Source organism: Thunnus maccoyii, chromosome 16 (assembly GCF_910596095.1).
Source record: "Thunnus maccoyii chromosome 16, fThuMac1.1, whole genome shotgun sequence".
Lineage (NCBI taxonomy): Eukaryota > Metazoa > Chordata > Actinopteri > Scombriformes > Scombridae > Thunnus > Thunnus maccoyii.
The window spans coordinates 16,076,970-16,094,451 of record NC_056548.1 but is presented as its reverse complement, the minus strand read 5'-3'; the positions used below and the strand labels follow the sequence as shown (position 1 = coordinate 16,094,451).

The 17,482-nt window shown below is 40.5% G+C and overlaps 1 protein-coding gene across 1 annotated transcript; it reads left to right on the top strand.

The window, feature by feature from the left end:
• Positions 1-2,734: 2,734 nt before the first annotated feature.
• disp2 (dispatched homolog 2 (Drosophila)) lies at positions 2,735-17,404 on the top strand. Its single transcript, XM_042436753.1, has 10 exons — positions 2,735-2,979; positions 7,097-7,241; positions 7,483-7,757; positions 7,839-7,868; positions 7,999-8,122; positions 8,820-8,935; positions 9,879-9,994; positions 10,891-10,988; positions 11,261-11,419; positions 12,294-17,404. Exons 1-10 carry the CDS (start codon positions 2,885-2,887, stop codon positions 15,612-15,614), a joined length of 4,479 nt encoding a protein of 1,492 aa, XP_042292687.1. The 5' UTR covers positions 2,735-2,884; the 3' UTR covers positions 15,615-17,404.
• The last annotated feature ends 78 nt before the right edge of the window (positions 17,405-17,482 follow it).

Genomic DNA, 17,482 nt, shown 5'->3' with positions numbered 1-17,482 from the left:
CCAACAACACAACAGGCTTTTGTTAGAATTTGGGGGCACTGGTGCACAACAACAATCCAAACAGGATCATGTATATAGTAAAGAAAATCTAAGCTCAAAGATCTACTTACTAGTATTCAGAGCTTTCAACTGCATCCCTTGTGCATGAAGCATAAAGCCTCTACAAGGCCATATCCTTACATAATCAGATTGATTGTAGATCAGTCTGATTCTCTCATCAAACACTTAATCAACCCAACAGACACATGTATGAATCAGTTTTTATTAGGCTACATCTTTGAGATGAAAATAAAGATATTCACCCTCCAACTGTGTCTGCCTCTCATTTAAAACCTTGAAATAGGACTTTGATCTCTCCTACAAAACTTTCTCACACTCTCTTTTTCCTGATCTTTGCTTCTTCTTCCAATAAATCATTTCCTTTTTTTTTACCCCAAGGTGGCCCCTCAGAGACAAGCGTCCTGCGCCATGATTCATATTTATAACCAGAGCCAGACCAGCGGCCACCTCATTAGCAGCGAGTCTCGCAGGTCTGCTGTGTCACAGTTTCTCCTTTTCCTTTTGAGCCAGTCGGCTTCGACTGACTCTCACTTCTTAATAAGTAGCCTTAAGTTATAGTCTGTTTTTTTTTTCTGTTCTCTTCATTATGATAAAAATAGAACAATTTCTAAACCCACCAAAACTTAATTCACCCAATTTTTTTTCCTTGAGAAACACTAAAGCTACTTTTTTGGCCAATACATCACCGTCAAACTGATGTCATTCTTAAATACATTTAAAAAAAATATTAAGAACTCCCTTTTTTGGCAAAGTCTACCAAAAAAAGCCAAATCTCTTTAGCTGCAGAGGAAGGTATAAAATACACTATTGAAGAGATTTTTGAGATACTTCTTGAGAATTTCCACTTCTGGTTGTACTCCGCCATATTTCAGACGGAAATATTATTCATGCTTCACTATGTAATGACTGTAGGCTTATTAAAAAATGTTGCATGTAAAACATCTAATGAAAATCTCATAAATATGATTATACTAGACAGCTTCCTAGTGTGGCACACCTCATAAAGGGTTGCAAGTGATGGATTTATTATTGGTTAATGAATCATTTATAACTGCTTTATAGAGTAGGCCTACAGTTATAAGCTAATAATAGGAACAACTTTTGGGGTTGCCAGTTTGTGAAAAACCCCTTTGGCTGGTCTGTTGAATAATGTTAGTAAACCATTAATAAATGCTAATGGATTTCTCACTTTCTAATGAGTCATTTAGTCTGCAGCTAGAAATGTTTATAGGTAACTAATAAATGTTTTTATCCATCATCTCTGCAGTTATACATGTTAGTAAATGGGTAAACCCTTCAAATGGATTTGTCATGACCTGGTAACCCAAAATATGTTATTAACAGTTTATAACTGCATCTATAAAGCATTAGTAAATTATTTATTAACCATTGACAAAACCACTAGTTATAGCATGTAATATCTTTATAAATTGTGTTTTATTAGGAATAAAGTACCAACCATGCTGCTCAATACTATGTCAGTAGTATCACATGGACTCGCTGACATTAAATGCTTTTTTTTCGTTAATACAACAAGATGGTAAAGGGACCAGGCTTCAGACTAAATTTTGGTACTTATGTGCTACTTATACTACTTAAAGGTGCAGTGTGTAGAATTTAGTGGCATCTAGCAGAACGGACTTTGCAGAAATGGAATATAATATTCATAAGTATATTTTAATTAGTGTATAATCACCTGAAAATAAGAACTGTTGTGTTTTTGTTACCTTAGAATGAGCCCTTTATATCTACATATGGAGATATAAGGCCGCCATGTTGCATCACCATGTTTCTATAGTAGCCCAGGAGGGAGGGAGGGTGGGGGATGGGGTATTCAGATGGTTACACACTGGTCCTTTAAAAGCTTAAATAAAGATGTGACAATGTGTAGGCTAAGTAATGAGACTATTTCTTACACTTTTGTTTAGAGCTGCAACGACTGGTCGATGAATAGATTATTTGCCAACTATTAAATTAATCACCAACTATTTTGATGTTCGATGAATCATTTGGAGTCTTAATTAAGTAAAGAATGTCCAAATTCTCTGATTCCAGCTTCTCAAATGTAAATATTTTCTGGTTTCTATGATAGTAAACTGAATAACTTTATGAGTTGTGGACTGTTTGGTTGAGACAAAAGAAAACATTTGAGGACATCATCTTGGGCTTTGGGAAACAGTGATTGATATTTTTCATCATTTTCTGACATTTTATGGACCAAACAACTAATCAATTAATCCTTTAAGCCCTTGTGCACTCTGATTAAATCAGACTTCACCTTTACTGGCTAGTTAAGCTTTAATAAAAGAAAGTGTTGAGGTACCGTGGCTTTTACCTGAATTCACCTTGTCAGTCCTGACAAGAATAATACAGTATGTTGCCAACTCATTCGGTATTGATGCACCGTTGATCAGCAGCTGGAGGTCTCAATTAAGTTATGGCTTTAATTGAACACAGCATCACTGTCTGTGGACCTTCATAACAAACATTAAACAGCAGCTGTAGCTCCTGTCTGAGCCAATTAACCAGGCACTGATGCCTTCTACCCGTCACTTTGTGTTCCAGCACCGCGGCCGGTTGGACAGCGACCAAGCAGCGTCCTCAGCATCACCGCGGCTCCGCCAATCAGAGCGCAGCTCGGGGCAGATTAACCCAAACAGCCCTGGTGCTGCTCTGTAGTAGCAGAAACAAGCCCGTACCTCTGATCCTCGTGGACTCAGTCTGGGCAGATGGGGACTGTTTATCTAACCCAGTCCAAAATTACAAGACATTTGTAATTGCCTTTTTTTTCTTGCTTCATTTTTTAAGGCCGAGTCAGAGGGAGATGGATGCTTGCTCGACAATAGGAGAAAGCACGGATGCGATTGTGATGGATGATTCTCCTACAAATGAAAGGGGAATTCAAGAGGCTTGCCAAAGGTGGGTTGTTGTTTTTTTCTTGCCTGTGGGTTTATTTGTAGCTCTCTGTGTAACTTGATTATTGACAGAAAAAATTGATATTCAGCAGACGTGAATGTGTCTCCTGTGGCCGCTATTGTTCAACAGCACTCAATCTAGCTGTGTTTATACTGTGGACAATGAGATTGTGTGCCATGATATGGTTTCTACTCTTTTTTATTTTTCCATAACACTATAATAATTGTCTTTACAAGATAACTACATCATTAACCCCTGATTAGGCTGCTCTCTTTCTACTGGTGGTGAAACCAAGAGAGGATCTTCTGTCAACTTACTTTTACAAATGTATGTTTAGTGATCACAGCATTTCAGGGAATATCATTATTTAGTACACGAGTACTTTAGGAACATGATAAAGGAGAGACAATGCTTTCAGTGCCTTCTTTAATTCATCATCATATAAATAGGCTTTTGTGCTCTACTGTATGCGGTAGCTCCACAAATCAGGGCAGCATCCATCACACACACTTTCTCACACTCAGTTGACTTGACAAAGATCTGAGAGATCTGTTCTGTTGGTCAGGCGAGAAGTCTGGGTCACTGATGTCACCCTGTCACTCACTCTGTTCCCCACTGATGCAACGGCCCTGCATGTAAAAAAAAAAACATCAAATGGCTGAGGGGGCTTCAAACATGAAAGTGGGGCTGGAAGCAGCTGAGGCCTGACACCCTTTACCTCAACAACACGCCTCATTTTTGTATCTCCCAGAAAGATATCCTCTTTTTGTTTCCTCTTCTAAACACAGAAGGCAGATCTTCTAATAATACCCACACAGATCCATCTCTGCCTTAAGGTTAATAGTTTGCCTCCTGAATACAGATTGAGCTTCTAGTGCATGTACATGTGTGTGTGATTGGGGGTTCAGGAAATGTTCGAGGACGTGACATTGAGTGGCATCCGGAGAGTCGATGAAAGAGACATGCAGATAGAGAGTGAGACAGAGACCTAGAGGCAAACAGAGGAGAGAGTAGAAAGAGATGAAGGTCTTTAACCTCAGAGATTCTTTGTGATTCTCCTTGCTGGAGTCTTTTGAGTGCCCCTAGACGTTACTTTGGCTCCAAACAAGCATCTCAGCAATTGACACTACCAGTCAAGCTTAGTTTTGACAAGAGGGAATGATGATTAAATACCTAATAAAGCGGCAGCTGAGTGCATTTAAAATGAAATGAGAGTAACTTTTATGTTGTATTCTTGCATGTTTTGAGGTGAACTCAGAGGTCATTCTGGCATCAGTGCACAATGTCAGTGTCCTTTTTTATTGTGGGGAGCAGCTCAGTGACACCTTCCTGGATGTATTTTTGTATTCATCTGCTGAAATATTGATGAGTTTCATGAATTTCTTTCCTCTTGTGTGTGTTTATATTGGCTGGCCTGTGAAAAGCCATGAAAGAGGAGTAATAGGCTTAAATATTCACAGCAGGTTACAGTACACGGTATTTGCTAATAATTTAGTGTACCTGTGTATTGTAGCCGACGTAGAGTACTGAATGGGGTTTATAATGCTACAGCAATAAAATATAGTGTTAAATGAGTTGACAGTGTTGACTTCCCCTTTATTGAATGTAATTATTTACTCAGTCCAGCACCTAAACAGGCTCAATCAGTTGAAAAACATCTGCTATGTAACTAAAAGCTGCTGAGTACACAGTAAGCAATTTATTATTTAGATCACATTACAGTTTTATTGTAATACGAAGACAAAATACTGAGGTTCAGTTCCTCACTGAGCTCCACCATTAATCAGCTCCATAATCCCTCTGCCACTGTCTACCACCAGTTCAACAGACTACTCATCATCGGTGCGCCTTATTATGGAATCCAAATAAAACTGTGTGAGGTCATTTAGCCTATGTTGACTTACTCTGTCGCCATAGTGACAAGACAGGAAGAAGTGCGGTTGCATCCAGTCGACTGTGGAAAAACAAGCATGTGGTAGACTACACAGACCTCATGCCCTCTTTTTACTGAGATGTAACTACAACAGTACTCAGTAGTTCAGTTTGGTCTCTAATTAGTCCAGTTTCAATATCATGAGATGTAAAAAAAAATCTGGAAATAGGCTGAATGAAGCTAAAATCCTATAATGTGATAATAAACAATTCTTAACATAAAGTTCTTGTGGCTGCACATCATCTTTCCTCAAATGGAAATTTTATAGATGTCTTGTACCTCATTTTATACAGATTTCCCTAAATTTTAGTTGATATACTCAGCATCATGCTAACATGCTCACAATGATAATAGTAACATGTTGACGTAGGCCTATAAATGTTTACCATGTTCTCCATCTTGGTTTGGCATGTTAGCATGCTGACATTTAGACTAATAGATGTTTTTCACAGCAGACATTTTCAAAGCAGGCAAAGCACCGCTACAATTAATAACATTAATGATGGCTGAATCACATTTAGTTTGTCCAAATTTATTAACTCCTGTATGGTGCATGGTTTAGCAGTATATAGCTTCCTTGGACAATTGAATGAAACTGAGCCATCATTAACGTTAGTTGAACCTGTGTAACTATTAAAGTATTGGACAAATAAAAAATTAAATGTAATGATGAAAAATAAAGGGAGATCACCAAAATTATTACAGTTCATCCTGAGGGAAACATGAATGTCTGCACCACATTTCATGGCAATCCATCCAACAGTTGTTGAGACACTTCACTCAAAACCAACAATGTGCACCACATAGTGGTGCTAAGGGAAAATTCAGGGGATCACCAAAAACAGTGTCTGTACAAAGTTTTTTTCATCCATGTAGTGAATATTGAGCTATTTCTCAGGATAAGTAAAAACATTGACCCACTGGTGGTGCTAGAGGCTAGAGGAGACCATCAAAGTCATTAAAGATCCTCTCCAGACATGTATAAAGACATGAAAATACTCTGCTTGGAACAATAATGTGTGTCTGATATGTTTTTTCCACAAAACCGTATAATTACGATGTTAAAATTCTTAAAACAGTATCATCAATGAATATGTGAATATTGTTTCATTTCAGAAGTTTTAACTGCTGGACACAAGTTGTCTCCTACTTCACTGTAAAGTCCATTCTTAGTTTATGTGCAATGGAGGCTTTAAGTTTCCACATCACACTTGTGTAAATTGAATATTGGACCAGGATTGGCTTCCAAACTAGTTGTAAGTCACAAATCCTGCTCATAGGCCCACCTATTAAAATCAGGTTTTTAATGAGCACAGAGAAACTTTCCACTTTCAGCAGATGAATGTGAAAACAGCCTTCTAAAGTCAAACTCTGCACATGCATTTTTCTGCACAGTGAAGCTCAAACATTCAACTGTAGGAATGAATAGAAAAACATATTTTTGAGTGGCAAGGGACTTTAAGTTCCATCCACTGGGGATCGTAAATGTCTGCATAAAACTGCGTGTCAGTATATCCAATAGTTAATTCAGTCTGGACCAAAGCGGTGGCCCAACACAACACTCCATGGACTAATAAACTGCGCAACCTAGCCATACTGTAGGAATGAGAAAGAAATACATTACTCAGAGGGGAGAAACATATCATTACACTTGTCACTCCAGGCTTCTCCTGAATGCTGCCATTACCCATGAGTCATCACTCAGCCTCATGTTATCTATCCTGGACAGCCAGCTACCTCTCTCTCATAATGGGGTCTCTGACATGATATGTACAGTCTCTCACATACCTTTCTTTTTTTTTTTTAATTGGGCCTCCTTATTTCCACTAGCCACAGTGCGTTACCCAGAAATCCATTCCTTACCTCATTAGTTCTGCTGGCTCGCTCAATTCTCCGTTGGAATATGAGATAAAGTTGAGCCAAGAATATAGTCAAGAAACTGAGATGTCAATCAGTGTGTGGTGGGGGAGATAGATTGTTATGCCTAAGTTTTACAGACATCACCTGCATATTTGCACTGTTTCACAGACAGAACTTTTGCACCTTCAGTCTAAAAGAACTGTTGCCTATATGCCAATCATTTCTTCTCTTCTGCTGACACATTTTCCTCTTCTCTTTTCTTTTCCTCCCTCCTCTCTTCCTCACACCCATCTTTCTCTCCTCCCGTCTGTACTCTCTCCTCCTCAGCGAGATCCCGGCGGTCTCTCTGTGCCCTCCCGACAGTGTGTGTGCTGCTGAGGCCCATTTGACAGTCATCCAGACTGAAGGGGAGCTATGTGACAGCTGCAGCAGCCTTGGCAGACCCTCTTCCTCCTGTCAGCTTTATCACCAAGTATGCATGAGCACTGACTGTACAGTATCTTGTTAAGGATAGATATATATGGAACCATTAAAAGTCGGACTGTCTCAAAAATAGGTTAGAAATAGATGTTGGATTTGGGAGGCAGTGACAAAAATAGTCAGTGTGTCACTCAAAATACTGGGGCATGAGTGATACAAGAAACAAGAATCCTCTATGAGAAGATCATAATATGCAATATTTCTGTTTCATCTATCTTTTTTTTTTTCTTTAGGTTCCCCAGGGTCCTCGTGCCGGGGCCTACGATTCGCTACAGCCCCGGAAATGTCCCCATTGCAGCCATCAGGAGCCAATTAAACCAAACACCTGCCAGGACTGTCATTCAAACACAACAGGGCCTCATGCTGAAGGAGTTGTAGTGGTCAAAATGGGACACAGTTGTAGTTCTGCACATCAATCACGTCACAGTGCTGTGAGATGTCACTGGCTGCACGGTTCAAACGAAGGCAGGACACAAAAACCGACGCAGCGACACGTGGTGGCAGTCAGGTGTGTTTACAGACATTTTCTGTTCATCCTTTTCAAATTTGTGTGGATCATTATTATAATAAAGTTTTCAATTATTAACAGGGATGGAGGATTCTACTGCATCCTTAGAAAGTAAGCACAGAAACCCATTTTCACTTTACAAACCCAGAGGTAATGCATGTCACACTTGTTATGATCATAATAATGAATCTTTACTCAGTGTCACTGACAGCTTCTTCTTCTGTGGTTTTCTATCTGGCAGTTATTCCCAGGTGATAGTGGATTACCCTTTAGCAGTGCTCATTGGTTGCGCTGTGCTGCTTCTGGGTTGCTCACTGGCTGGCCTCTTCATTGGTCCATTGCCAGACTTCTCTGACCCGCTGCTGGTGAGTCAGTTTAGAAGAAGTCATCACTCTGGGGAACAGGCGCATGTCTGAGACATACGCTCATACAAAAGCATACTGTTTATTACATTTATTCCTATGGTGTCCCTTAGTGCAGCTCATGTACCTCGACTGTCAAATCTACAATACAAACCTCCCTCATCACCTTAGGCTGAGTGTTAATTACTGTTTCCCTAATGACTCATGATCTCAGGCATATCCATTTACCTCAACCTCATCTCAAATTCAATGATCCACTATGAATTAGATCACACTTGCTGTCATCTTAATTAAGTACATCTTCTCACCTTTGAGATGGGTGCTTACAAGATAAACACTGATTAATGAATGATTCTGAAAATGCAGCATGTGAATCTCAACAATGAGTCATTACTAATATTAAAAAAAGGATTTACATACAAATTAAATATAATTGGGCCAACACAAGGGTTTTCTGATTATTTAAGTGTGGAGTCTGATGTCCAAGTAGTTCTCCTTCTTTTCTTTTAAAATAACATCAAACACATCACCAAAAAAAAATCCAAGAGTGTTTTTTAATGGCAATTCAGACATTATTACAAGGTACAAATGATGCAGATTTATTCAGTAAAATGCTGCAGTGCATTGATGGGCACCAGCATCCACGCTGTCTTTAGCTTTGATGTCTGTTTGTATGTGTGTGTGTGTGTTCTTTCTTCAGGGCTTTGAGCCACGGGGAACATACATTGGAGTCCGCCAGTCCAGCTTGTCTGAGCTGCTGGAGAACACTGGCCCGGGGAAAATTTTGTCTCCTTTACCACAGCAGCTCAGTAAAAGGTCAGAATGCAGACTTTCTACACAGCCGGTCTGCAGTACTGACTGCTGCACACAGATGCTTTACAGATGGAAACGAGCTGTACACATGCAGCGATGGTGGTCCTGTCAACTTATGTGTATACAGGTGTGGGGTTATAGGTTATAAGTATTGTTGCTGCACCTAATATACATAACTTTACATGTATTAACTTTATATAGCATAAAACACATTCAAAATAGATATAAAATAAAGGCTCATTAAATATAGAAATATCAAATAAATGTTATTATAGATATGAACATGTAATTAAAAGTATGCACAATCATTAACTTTATAATAAAATAAATGATTTAAGTTGCTCTATATTAACAATAATCAAATCATTCTCCTTCAGCTCTGAGGGAGCGTTTTAGTGTCTTTCAGGTCATTGTTTCAGTTTTCCCTCCTGTGACTTTGCTGTTTTGGGTTACTCTCACTGCTCTCATCAACCTTGTTTCCAGTCGCAGCAGACAGCAGTTTTCATGGAAAAAGCTCTGATAAACCCACAGTACACTAGACTCCCAACACTAAATGTTAGATGGACAAAGTTAGCGACTAGCGGGTAAACATAGTGGAGCATTTAGCCACTAAAGGGTCAGATATTTTTCTCAGTTGGAGTTGGTGGAGACCAAAACTGAGCCGAAAGCAGAGTGAATATTGGACTTACATTTGCCAGGTGGCCAGAAAACACACTGCCAAATGAATGATAATGTTGCTTTGCTCCAAGTCTGTTGGATGTGTAAATAAGCAGCTGTTTGCTGTTTGTTTCGTTCAACATTATAAGGTGACAATATATTATGTTTACAGCTTATTGCACTATCACCTAATGGCCAACAATAAATTAATGTAGATTTAAAAATGATCCTTATTACTTTTTAACATCATGTTTTAAATGTGTGTGTGTGTTTGTTCTATCTCTGCTAGTTTCGGGGCTGCTGTCAGTAGAGATGGCAGCGGCAGCCAGGACGCCTCCAGACTTCGGAAAAAGAGGATGCTGGCCAGGGACTCATCTCCAGATACCTTCCTCTGCGACGCTCCTGGTGGGTCAGTCCTAGTCGGTTCATCCCTGCCGACACACTCGTAAATCACAGAAAATAAATATATAAATTAAACTGCTGCTCCATTGATAACAGCAACAATAAAAATACAAACACCTTTCAAAATACATTCTGCAATTTCCAATTTAGGGTTAATGAAGTATTCTATCAGTTCGCATAAAATATCAATTCTATTCCTAATTGCAATATCTAGACTTGTATAGCACATTCAAGCAAGTTGCCAGGAGGAATATAAACACCGCTAGCTCCGGCACATTCATCAGAGCAGACAATGAAATGGAAATATTATAACACTGTAATCAAAGCCCATTCAGAAGCTGAGATACTTTTAAATATGTAAATTAAAACCCTTCAGCTTGTTAGGGATTAAGCAGCACTCCCAGCACACTAATGAAAACAGTGCAGCATAAAAACAACGGTAAGAACGTACTAGTTAAGTACAAATTTACAAAAACAGTGAGATTTTGAGATGTGTGTAATAGCTTTCAGTTGTGGCTTCAAAGAAAGAAGTTTGTTGAATGCATTTTCAGTTACTCCACATTTTCCTCTTAAAGTTCTACTTTGAAATAGACTGCTGTTGGATCAAAGACTATATTTCTGTTTCTGCCTCATAAAAACACCAGAAACTGCCTAAACGAATTTATTAGCAATTCCAAGCCTTGAGGTTTGCATTTCATTTAGAAGCCTAATTTATACTCAAAACAGACAGCAGGACACATGAAATATGTTTTTTGCCTTGTTTTATTTTTATTAATTTATACCCCCAAAATGTAAATCTTCTACTAACAGTTAAGCTATTCTGAACATTTCCAATCATCCCTACAAATTGATGATTCACTGCCAGTCATCTTTGAATCCATCTGTCTTTCTCCACGCAGGCGAGCATTTGTCCCAGCTGGTGTTTCGTTCAGAAAACTCAGCCAGTCTCTGGAGCCTGAAGGCCATCCATGCCATGTGTGAGATGGAGCAATCCAGGGTTCGCTCTGATTTACTCAACCCTCCACCTCACCTTTAGTCCTCTGCTTTTTGTTTCTTTCTTCATCTCTTTAGCCACCATCTTCTGTTAATCACCACTTCATTTTTCTTTCTTTCGTGCCTTAACCATATCCAAACCTTTAAATTCTCTGCAGGAATTAAAACATGATTTTTATGTGCAGTATATTACCTCATATGAAATGAATTCATTTTTTGTGTATTTGTTTCAAAACTGGGCATGTGTTCAAAAAATATTTCCCTTGTCTGATTCAGATACGCTCCCAGGCCCAGTTCCAGGACCTGTGCCAGCAGCATGTGAGGGTGGAGGCAGAGGGAACGTCCAGAAGCGGCTGCTGCCCCAGCTGGTCCCTGGGCAATTACTTGGCTGTCCTCACTAATGCCTCCTGCTGCCTCAGTCTAACCTCCCACCAGGTAGCTTTCTTTTCCATATCCTTTCCATTAAAAAATACCAGAGAAACAAATTACTTCATTAATTGGAATAATTACCACAAAGTTTTTCTAAGTTCAAAGCAATAGCCAATCTTGCACTGCAAGTGAGATGTGAGGTGCATGGTACAAATTAACATTTTTTTAGCATGCAGATACATTCTTGACCTTGATAAGAGACATATCTGTGGTAAAATATTCTGAGCACAATGTTCACTTACTTAGTTAAAATAGCTAAGTAAATGAAGCTGGAGTTTAGTATACTCTACCACTGATTTAACATTTTTTATTTTACATTTAAAGGTCCATTTAGTTTTTTGGAGGAATGTTTTTTCTAATTCTTGTCAATAACAGAATTAACATGAACTATGTGAGTGATATCAAGATATTGGTACCACTTTCTAAAGCCTTTATACCTTTATAAAGGGTTTATAAACTGACTAAATTATTTACTAATTCTGTCTCAATCAGTAATAGGCTACATGTATTAATAAGAATGACTGTTGGGTTTCAAGGCAGTGAAAAACCTCTTCAGCTGGTGAAAGCTTATTAGAAAGTGGTATTATTGTATATTATACCAATTCCAAGTCGTACACAAAAAGAAGAAATTGAACTTCTTTTCCACTCTCAGTTTTTCACCATTTAACATTCATAGAGACAAAAACTTTCTCAAATAAATAGTTGGTTTTGGCTTTTCATATGAATTGTGAACAATAAGAAAAATGTTTAACGATGCCACAAAAGATATAATTTATAATTCTACATTATAACATAACTCCTGGAGTGCATTAATGATCTGTTTGAAGGGTGATTTTATCAAGGCCTTTAATGTCATTCAATTTTCTCCTTTTCACGTCAGGTCTCTGAATCTCTAAACCTTCTCCGGAAGTGTGCTCTGTACTATCATGAGGGACATCTGGTTGAGGCTTGTGTTGAGAGACCTAAACATGGCAGCTGCTCCTCTGTCCCGTCCCGCTGCAAACAATCCCGCGTGGTGTTCCAAATCCTACACTTCCTGGTTGATAAAGACTTCCTTGGGCCGCAGACTGTTGAATACCAAATCCCAACGCTGAAGTACAGCCTTCTGTTCTTACCCGTGGACAAAGGAGAACACATGATGGAGATATACATGAACACTCTTGAAGGCAGGGACCTGACGTACAACAACACGACTATCACTGGCATGGACTTTGGCATCAAGCAGACACTCTTCAAGTATTACCTGGCAAGAGATTCAGTATACCCTATCCTAGCTGTTGTTTCCCTTCTTTTCACCATGGCTCTGTATCTCCACTCTCTCTTCATAGTAGCATTATCTGTGATAGCAATCGCAGGCTCCCTCCTTACCTCCTATTTTCTCTACAAAGTAGCATTTCAGCTGACGTTCTTCCCCCTGGTCAACCTCTCCGCAGCTCTTATTCTCTTGGGAAGTTGCTCCAATCAGGTTTTCATCTTTGCTGATTTCTGGAATCTGCAGCTATCTCAGAACCCCATGGCTTCCCTGGAGAAGAGAGTAAACAGAGCTTTGCAAGAAGTTGGGTATTTGATTTTAGCATCAGGATTAACCTCTAGCGCAGCATTTTTCTCTGGCTATCTCAGCAGCATTACAGCAATCAGATGTTTTTCTGTTTACCTCGGAACTTCCTCTTTCATCAGTTCACTTTTAGCGTTAGTGTGGCTGCCGTGCTCTTTCATTCTGCGTGAGCGCTACACAGAAGCATCCTCTGCATCTGTAGCAGTGCAGGGATGGAAACCATGCTGTTCCAAAAACACTGGTGGCTTCTGGGATACAAGCTCACGCAAGCGATGCCTCTTCACTCTCGGGCAGAAGCTGAGAGAATTGAAACGAGGTTTCGCTGACACCTCCAATTTGTTATTTCTCAAAATCCTGCCTTGCGGAGTGGTGAAGTTTAGATACATATGGGTGTGCTGGTTTGCAGTGCTTGCTGCTGGTGGTACGTACATGTCTTGCATTGACCCAGGTATGAAACTGCCCACCCTTGACAGCAAGGTCACCCAGCTTTTCCGCTCCAGTCACCCGTTTGAGAGATACGACGCAGAGTATCGCCACATGTTTATGTTTGAGAGACAGAGGAATGGAGAGGACAAGCCTGTGAGGTTAATGCTTGTTTGGGGCGTCAAACCAACTGATAACGGGGATCACTTTAACCCAAGAAGCAACGGCTCTTTGGTTCTTGACCCAGACTTTAACATGAGCCGACCAGACGCGCAGGTTTGGTTGAGGGACCTATGTGTACGGGTTCAGAACCAAAGCTTCTATGCTGCGCCATCACCAGAGGATAAAGATGCAACCACAGACCATATCTGCCTTGTGGAGCAGCTTATACATTGGGTATCTGTCAGAAGGTGCTCAGAGAGTGATGATGCCCTTCATTTCTGCTGTAATGACATCCCTTTCCCCTACCCTCCCAGCGTTTTTGAGAACTGCCTCAGTATGATGCTGGCAGAGAGGTACGCTGAGGGCCATCTGGCCCACAGTGGAGGTCTGTACTTCCAGCCAGATGGCAAGGTCGCTGCCCTCGTGTTGGCATTCAAAACCACATACCTCTACAGCTTCAACTTTAGTAGAACCAGTCTTTTCTACAGAGATATCCTGACGTGGTTTAACAGAGAAATATCAGGGGCACCACAAGGGCTGGAGAATGGCTGGTTCATAAGTCAGCTGTCTCTTTTTGACCTACAGCAGTCTTTAAGCTCAGAGACTCTGGTGGTAGCTGGCTTCTCAGTGGCCCTCACATTTGCTTTGCTTCTCTTAACCACATGGAATATTCCATTGAGTATATATGGGACTGTGGCTGTAGGAGGCAGTGTGTTTGTCACGGTCGGCCTCCTGGTTCTTCTTGAATGGCAGCTGAGTGGCATTGAGGCTCTGTTTATATCATCGGCAGCAGGGTTGTCTGTTGATTTTATTGCTAATTACTGCATATCCTACAGCTCCGCTCCTCATTCAGACAAAATTGGGAAAGTAGCACACTCCACTAAAAGGATGGGATGTCCTGTAGCAATAGTCTCTGGTGCATTTTTCAGCATGGGGATCATCATGTTGCCTGCCACAGTCCTGCTATTCAGAAAACTTGGGATTTTCCTGTTTTTGGTGAAATGCGTAGCATGTGGATTTGCAACCTTCTTTTTTCAGTCCCTGTGCTGCTTTTTTGGACCCCAGAAAAACTGTGGAAAGATCACGCTGCCATGCTTTTCAGACCAGACCGACAGTGTGCTGTCATCAAGCTCAGCAGCAGCAGAACCTTGTTCCTCATCTGCCTCAGCTGCTAATGGGGCCTTTGGCAGATCTAGAGTGAGGAGGAGTTATGACAAAGACGCAGGTGGCTATCTGTACCCCAACCACCAGCGTCAGCAGAGGCAGAAACAGAGTGGAGCGGGAGGAGGAGGGGGCAGAGGGCAGGAGCAGTACGAGCTGCAGCCGCTGGCCTACCGGCTGAGTGACAGCTTTGAAAACAGCACCTGCACCAGTAAGCTGTCCAACCGGCCCTCTGTGCTCTCTGATGAGATTGAGTACTCTGGGAGAGATGTGGATGGGGACAGTGAGGAGATGCAAAGTCGTCAACATAAGATCAGCCAACCGCCTCCAGCTCTCCAGACCTCATCTCCTTACAAAGAGAACACTCTGCGACCTGCAGGTCTAGCACAAGAGGACCTAACTAAGGACAGGCTGCTGTGTAAAACTTGCCGAAGTCAGTGTGGTGGGGTGAAACACTGGAGCAATACATCTTTCTCCTCATCTTCTAGCATAGAGGAGACTATAATCAGCCACACACTTGAGACCATCGACCAGCCATCCCTCTGCAAAGAGGAACAAACCACAGATGAGCTCCATCACCATCATCACTATCACCTCTCCTCCCAGTCTCAGAGCTCCTGCGAGGGTCTGGAGGACTCCAACGAAACGTGCCTGAGTGACATCGAACCAGGGCCTTCAAATACACAGCAAAATGAAGAAGAAGGGGAAGTTCATTTACAACCAGGACACCTAAATGGGAAAAGAGACACGCTTCGTCTCTCATTGAAAGAAACAGTTTATGAGACTTGTGGTAAGGGCCGCAGCAGCCAGAGTGAAGAAGTCGTTATTTTACCCAACAGTAAGCCAGACTTGCCGGACGTTTGGATAAAGAGAGACGGACAACGGGAGGATACATGTTGAGCAAAGCTGGAGGAATCTTTTTCAACACTGTGCATTTATTGCTCTGAATATATGAAGAGGAATCACTGTACTTACACAAGCATATAGGATTTACAAAGGGAGCACAATGCTGTTCCTTTTGTATAATACTAAAGGGAAATATAAGCCAACTGCAAATTTAACATGTGACAGCATGTTTGTCTAGTGTTGCTGCTAAGGTTGTTACCGTTTCTGTTCAGAGCATGAAAGTTAAATTGTTCAGCAAAAGGTCAAATCAAAGCATGATTTGTTCATCCCGGCATTTTCAGAAGAAGACAGTAAAAGATTAAGCTTTCCTTTCAGCTCTAACCTTGCACCAGTATCACACTTGAAGAAACTAAAGCTACAGTATGTGGTCAACAAAAGAATTATCAAGTACTGCACCTGCTGCCTGCTGTTGCAGAATTTACTTCGTGCCTGGAACTTTCTAACATCTGCACAGACTGGGTTACAACAAATACAATGCCACCAGCATCCAACCGCTGGCCTTTCTCCGTGCTCGAACTTATCTTAACAAGCCATATTACATTCAAGGACTTGACTGAAAACATGTTAAAAGATAAATGTGAGAAATACAGAGAAAGTGCTGCATTGTATGTGCCTGCATACAGAATTACATACAGTATGTTAGCCAGAACCAGTCATTATCACGTCAACTGTGACTTGACTATAGCCAAGATCCTACAGTTGGGTTTGTGATGATAATGTGTACAGTATGTCCTCTGTGACCATGATGTAGAAAATCAGAAACCTGCGGTTTGCGATGTGTTGTTTGTAGTGTCATGGCTTGTTTGCATTTACTGTTTCGCTGTCAAATTGAAAAAGTCATGCTGTTTATTCCAGTGTCAGTGCCCACAAATGTCATGTTTACTTAAAAAGGCAAAAAAGGGTTTTAATACAGATAGAACACTATATGTGGGTTTATACAATTTTGGTGAGTTGGTGCGTACTGTCCCAGGATCTGTCAATTGGCTGTGTATACCTTTGCCTTTAGTGAGCAGCAGTGAGCTCTAATTGAGATTACTAAAGCAGTAGTTTTACCATCACATGCTTTGACTTGTACATAAACCTTGTTGCAGCACTCTTAAGAGAAACTCCAACTGGCAGATATCTAAAGGAACAGAAAGCCTTTTAACACCCCCTCCCTCCCCTACTGTCAGCTGATTCTACATGTCTCATTACCACTCAAATAATGGTACAGAAGACATGTGAAGCATGTGCCAAACTTCTTTCAACAGATTGTTTCGAACGCTGAAACAGCTGTATCTGTGTGTTTTTGTGCCAAGGATGTGTCCTTTACAAAAGTAAAATAAGGTATGTGTTTATAGTCTTATATATTATATTAAGTATGGAATAAAGAGGTGTCAGAGGTCCAGAGAAGGTGGTTTAACACAAAGACCTTAACAAGAAGAGTCAAATGTGCCTATGAGCAGGGTTGTTTCTCATTGTAAGACGTGTTTGCTTTTGACATCTTGACTGTATAATCACAATTCTTCAATGAGCCTTCACTACAAATCACTCAGCAGAATGACCTGCCTTGGAGGTGAATTATACCAATCACAGGCTTTCTATGAACAAAATAAGTAAAAAGGTCACCACCCACTCTTATTTACAGGTGTCAATGTTGTAATTTTTCACAAAACTGGAATAAAATAAAACATTTATTTTCCTGCAGACTGGTTTTTAATTCATTTTACATCTTGGTTGGAGTGCCAGACAGATTTCAAGCTACACATACACTGAGAGCAGACTTTACAGTGAAGGACACATCTTATGTCTTGAAAACTTTTTGAAATTAAAATTATTTGCATATTTGTACATTCAGGGTTTTTCAATGAGGGAGAAGGCGT